This window comes from Rhinolophus hipposideros (genome assembly GCF_964194185.1).
Source record: "Rhinolophus hipposideros genome assembly, chromosome: 8".
NCBI lineage: Eukaryota > Metazoa > Chordata > Mammalia > Chiroptera > Rhinolophidae > Rhinolophus > Rhinolophus hipposideros.
This window is the reverse complement of record NC_138054.1, coordinates 71,160,957-71,166,956: the sequence shown is the minus strand read 5'-3', so window position 1 is coordinate 71,166,956 and position 6,000 is coordinate 71,160,957. Positions and strand designations below refer to the sequence as shown.

General features: G+C 44.3%; 1 protein-coding gene across 1 annotated transcript in view; it reads right to left on the bottom strand.

Moving 5' to 3' along the window:
* Positions 1-973: 973 nt before the first annotated feature.
* The window catches only part of PSMB2 (proteasome 20S subunit beta 2), a 29,339-nt gene continuing 24,312 nt past the window's right edge, over positions 974-6,000 (bottom strand). The window contains exons 4-6 of the mRNA XM_081057881.1: positions 4,776-4,938; positions 3,260-3,309; positions 974-1,208 (exon numbers count right to left, since the gene is read on the bottom strand). Coding sequence (XP_080914007.1) covers positions 1,101-1,208; positions 3,260-3,309; positions 4,776-4,938 — 321 coding nt within the window. The 3' untranslated portion in view covers positions 974-1,100. The remainder of the gene's footprint in view (positions 1,209-3,259; positions 3,310-4,775; positions 4,939-6,000) is intronic.

Genomic DNA, 6,000 nt, shown 5'->3' with positions numbered 1-6,000 from the left:
AGCCAGCCGCATGCATCATCTTTCCCCCATTTATCCAATGAGTAACTCTCTTATAGTATAAAGCTTCTACCATTGGTGTGTTAAAAAATGTATGACATTAAAATCTGCTGTTTACTCAATACTGTTAATATTAATGTTCTGATCTGTAGGTAGTGTCTTAGATATTTCACTTCATATAAACCAAAAACCTATCTTTATGTGGCAGTAAGAGTAGCACGAAATTGGATAAAGTAGGGCTAATCTTACTCGTACGATTGGAAATGTTAGAAATGCAAACTCTCAGGTCACACCCCACACATGCAGAAACTACAGGGGTAGGACCTGGCACACTGTTTCAATATGGCCTGCAGGGGACTGGATGCAAACTAAAGTTTGAGGACCAGTGCTGCAAAGAAGCTTCAGTACGGTGGTGCTATCATGACTGAAGAATTACTGGGGAAGCTTTAAAAAATATTCCTGTGTTCCAAACCTACTTAGTTGGAATCTGGGGGCGAGTGCAGCCTTATTTTTAAAAGGGTACGTGTGTGTGTGTGTGTATGTGTGTGTGTACACACACTGCACGTTTATACAGGAACAGCATACCTCCTAAAGGACAGATGAGAAATCAGTAGCTGAAGTTTCCTCTGGAAAAAAAAGGAGATCGAAGTATAGGGGCAGGAGAAACATTTCTTACTATGTCTTTGTACTGTTTGCATTTTTTAAAAGTGCAGGTATGACCTATTCATGTTAATTAATTAGAATATTTTAAGCTTAGGAGCAAAAAGAACCAGTGCTTCAGAGGGAACGAGACATTAGCAAGCAAGCTGGGCAGTGAAATAGAATGTAGGGTTGTCAGCTGCCCAAGGGCAGTGAGAGTATGAAGGGAAAGGGACAGGAAGAAAGACAGTTCTGGCAAAAAGTCCAATGCAAATAATCCTCCGTCCATTTCCTTCCTGGGGTGATGTCCGGTGAACTGAGACTCAAACCAGAGAACTCGATTTATCCATACTTAGCTTTATTCTGAATTAGCCATATATCAAGAGTGCACATCCAAAGAGTAGAAAAAAATAAAGGAGCCCATCAAAAAAAGTTCCCTGGCACGTGGGACATAGGGCATGACGTTAGGAGCCCTGTTTAGGGAAGGAAATGTTGGCCAGGTCATGGATGCCATTTTTGTCAATGATTCGAACACTGAAGGCTGGCAGATTCAGGATGAAGCGTTTCTGGAGCTGCAGAGAGACATGAAGGAAATTAGTCAATAAATATTTATTGAGCACTAACTATGGGCCAGGCTCTGTTCGAGGCACTGGGCATACAGGCAGAGAAGAATCCCTGCTTTTGTGGAGCTTACATTCTATTGGGGGCCATCGGCACCAGGACACTGAGGAAAGCCCAACTGCAGCGGGAGGCTAACAGGATGGTAGTAAGTTAAGAACGGGGAGATAGAGCCAGGAGCTTGTCTCTGGTCAGTCAGCTGATGAAAGAATGAGACGATCCAATGCTCTATTCCCACACTCGGCTACCAATCAGCCTGGTAAACACAGGCTTCTCTTTTAAAATGTCTCAAGGTAGTAAGCCAACAAAGGATAACTGCCCTAGGAACAAGCTTTGGACCAAAGCAAGGTACTCCTAGGTACCAACATTTTGTTCCAGTCACCCTCCCACACTGTAAGGACTGGGTGTGTGTATGTTTGCATGTGTAGCTGGAGGAGTGTTGGGAAGGATGTCAGGAGAACTGCTCTTGGAACAACCCCTGCTTCGGTGTCCTCCAATCCAAGCTGACCTGTCATTAAAGTAACACCTCGACATTCTCTTAAGACTCAGCTTCAGCTTGAGGCTGTTCCAAAGGAACTCTGGTCTACATGCCTAGAAGCAGGCAGCCCCACTGACCTGGCTGGAGATTACCGAGGAACACAGCTGGACGAAATCTCTGCTTCTGTGGCTACCCTTCCTGGATGCCTCACTTTGTCTCCAGAGAGAAGGCACAAAGATCTCTACCTGCTCCCTTAGGAGAATATTCCAGAAATGTCCACCTCCCCAGGCCTAAGCCCTCCCTTCCTTGATGTTTCCTAACTCCTTTACTGCTGAGGACTGGGCAGCAACAACCCACTGACTGCCAGAGTCCTCTCGGGCTGATGACGCCTAGGTCCAGAAACAAGGTCCAAGATCAATAAAAGGTGACAATAAGGCAATATGGGTTTCTAAAGTGATCATCTTTAGGCTCTATGAGGAATAAAGTCTCAAAGCACTTGATATTCCTGGCTTCTTCCTGGCGGCCCCTTGCAACACTTGGGACTGCCAGACTAATAGGGCCTTTCAGCTGAATGGTTAAGAAAAGTCATGAGTTTATTCTCAGATTCTGCTATGGAAAGGGGATTTCCATAAGAAGTACTTTGGACTTCTTATGGAAGAAGTACTGTGGACAGGAAATGACGGACACGTGTAAGAGGCAAACTGACATTACGTCCAAGGCTCCACCTGCTCTCATCCTCTTTCTCTCTCACCATGAATTCAAGTTAATCCTTAGGCCACAAGAACAGTAGAAGAATGGAAAAGCCTAAGGGAGATGCTTTCTTTTCCTCCTCATCCTCCATTCATACCCAAAAGCCTCTGACTCTTAGTAGTAGTACTAGAATAAGTGGGATCCATGTTCCTGGTCTCATAAACTAAAGGCTTCTCTCCTTTTCTGCCCGCAGCTTCCTAGTTGCTTTCTATGGTGTCCTGAACTCTCAGGGAAAGCTTTCTCTCCAGGACTCATGCATTGTTAAGGGAGCAGGTAGTATGGCAATTCCAGGTGGCACAAGAATTGAGCAGGTATAAAGTCTAGGGCAGCCGTTCTTAAAATATGGCCCAGTTACCACCTGCAGCAAAATCACCTGGGACTGCTGGTTAAACTATTCTCAGGCTCTACACCAGGACAACTGAATCAGGAGGGGCTTGGGGGTAGGGTGGGGTGTTGAATCTGTTTTTTTTAAACAAGTTCCTCAGATGATTATTATACATGCTAAAATTTGAGAACCACTAGTCTGTATGAACCAAAAAGAAAAGTAATTAAGCTGTAAAATTGACATTGATGAAAAGGTAACTCGTCAGAGGAAAAAATAAGCTTGTTATCCACCAAACTCTATCACTGGTAGCACCTTCACATCTGGTTAGTGGGTATTTATTACATCTCTGGCAAGGATCAGAAAAAAATGCAACCGAGGAACTAGAACAATATTGGCAAACAGAGGAGACAAAACCTTTTCAGTCCTTTCAGGATCTCCTGGGAGCTACTCACCTCCTCTAGACATTTCCTAAGAAGTTCCACTGCCTTCTCACGTGAGATAGCTGAAAGAGAACACAGAGGCCAAGCATTCAAGGTGCTGCCATTAAATCCAACTCTCCACTGCAACTTGTGATTAGTTTCAAACTTCTTGTGTGTCACACAAACGTCAAAGGCAAAAAAAAAAAAATTGAAAAATAAAATAAAAATGCCTAGCCTTCTAGCTTACAACAAACTTATTCCATATGCAGTTGAGGGTGCTCCCCCCAATGCTCTGGCAGCCACAGCCATTGCAAATTGATTTGCTACAGAGAAGGGTAAGCATGACGGAATTCTGCCTCCCATGGCCAGGGCCTGCCTCTAGAGAAGTCCAGAGGCCTGCCTCTTTTTTATAGCCCAACCCCCCACCTCACCTCCCCTACCCCCTCTTTAGACCAGGGCTTAAACCAGTTCCATCTGCCCTAGCCAGCTGCAAATCAGGGAAAGGGAGGACAGGGCCAGAGTTTTAGCCTCACTTTCCCAGCTGGGTCTCAGTTTAACAATGGAAAGAGAATTCATAGGATGGGGCCAAGACTTATAAAAGAGGAGCCAAAGGAACTGTCCACAGGCATGGCAAACTGGGATGACATATTATGCAGTTAGGCTTCAGGGGTGGTTGCTGGTTATTTTGGTGGGCAAATCAGCTGTATTACTGACAGATGCCAAATCAAGAAACAGTCACTGGGAGGCCATGCTAATTCTTTTCAGGATGTGGCTTGGGGCTCTACAAGGCTGAGGTTGAGAGAGAGGGCAGCACCAAAAAAAAAAAAAAAGGAATAAACAAGCCAGATTTTCACTATACTGACAGGGAAGAATGGAATGTAAGGAGAGAAGTGGTTATCTGTGATGCATCGATATCCTGAAAAAGCTGACTCCCAAACCCCTACTGCTCACAGTGGCTAAAGTCGAGGGTGGGATTGGGGTCAGAAGATAGAACTTAGCACAAAAGCATCCCTGTGTTGGAAGCTTTGCCAAGCTGACAGTTTACTGACAAGTAGAGAGCCACCTTTATCTTGCGGGAGCAGGGAGCCATTAGGTGTAAGAACCAAGGGCCCCGACTTGTGGCCTTTGATTTAAGCCAAGAAATCCTCAGTTGTCACACTGGGGACCTGTTCATCCTCACAAGCTCAAAACAAACACACCAACCACTTGGTTTACTTCTTCATTCTCAACAGCTGAGATACTAATAAGCATCCAGGCAGGGCAAAATTAATGAAAAACAAAAAGAATTATTTTTACTCACTACTCCAACCCCTTTTAAAACAAAACAAAACCCAGCTCTGGATCCATGCAGTATCCCATTTTGTTTAGCAAAAAAGGGACTTTTACTAGCTTTTCAATAACCCTAGTGACAGGAGGACACCAGCACGTGCTTCTTAGGATCCATCCTTTTTTTAAGCCCTGGCCACCCAACTCCAAGGGGTGGTGCACAAACGGAAGCAGCAGAGGCGGGGCTCTCCTACCACTCCCCACTCAGACTGCTGGAACTTACTTGGTGTGTAGTATCGGTCCAGGATACTGAGAGTCAGGAAGGCACCATAGCCGTGGGCTGCAAAAGGGGCTTTGGCCAAGGCTGCCAGGTAGTCCATGTAGTAAAGCGCTGGACCCTCATGCTCGTCGTAGCCAGCCAGGAGCAGGTTGACATGATACGGGGTCTGCAAAGAAAGACATGGCGGAGCGATCGTCAAAGCAGTATCATCAGCATCTCTTCCCACGGCAAATGGGAACATTCCAACTCAATGAATAAGAACATAGCAGTGCTAAGTAAATCATGATGAAAGTAAAAATTTAGAGAAACCTAAAGGACCTAGAGTGTGGTAAGAAGTAAAGGGAGGTCAGCTTGTTCTCTTTGAACAGAAGAGCACTTGGAGCACTTTAAGGTACATGAAAAAGCTTTCTTCCTAAAGCCTATGGAGCAGAACCTGTTACAAAAGCATTTCAAAGGCAAAGCATGGGCACTCTTGTGTCTCTCCTAATTGCTGAAACCAACAAACACAATTCTGATAGTGCCAAGCCACAGACTTAAAGAAAGCAGCAGCTCCCACCACATCCTCCAAAATAAACAGGCTCAGTCTGAGCACCTCCAGCAAAATCTTAAATGGTTAGCTGTATGTCCCATTATTAAAGAAGTAACTCTTAGGGTGGTGAAGGATAGTATGTCTCAAACATCTAAGTCAAATCACTGAACTTTTAATGCAGACAATAATACTGGACGTTCATGAATACAAAAAACCCCAGAACTATAGATTTAGGTGAAATGCTAACATTTTCCTAACATGACAAGGTTCCCCTAAGATAACTACGAAGTAATTTTTATCAATGAAACAAATAAAAAGTAACTGTAACGTGGATTTGTAGGTGTCTTTTCTTTGTTTTACCTGTAAGTCTGAGAACACAAGCTCCTACAGAGAACCCTGACTAAGCCTGCCTTGTTCTTCATCTCCAAATGGATGATTTTTTTTTTTTTTTTTACACCAGCTGGGCCATTTTCCATGTTAAATTCAGTCTGTCTATGCCCCCAGGCATCAGCAGTGAGACTCCCATTTTGCTGGCTTCCTTTTTCTCTGCAAAATGTGGTTTTCCTCTTTCATTTGCCTCAGTGCGCAGGTAGTGAGCAGGCCTTGCCCAAGGTTATGTGTCCATCCCTAAACTTACGTATTGAGTGCACATTAAATGAAACTGAGTACCTTTATGCCCCCTATTATAAAGCATAGACT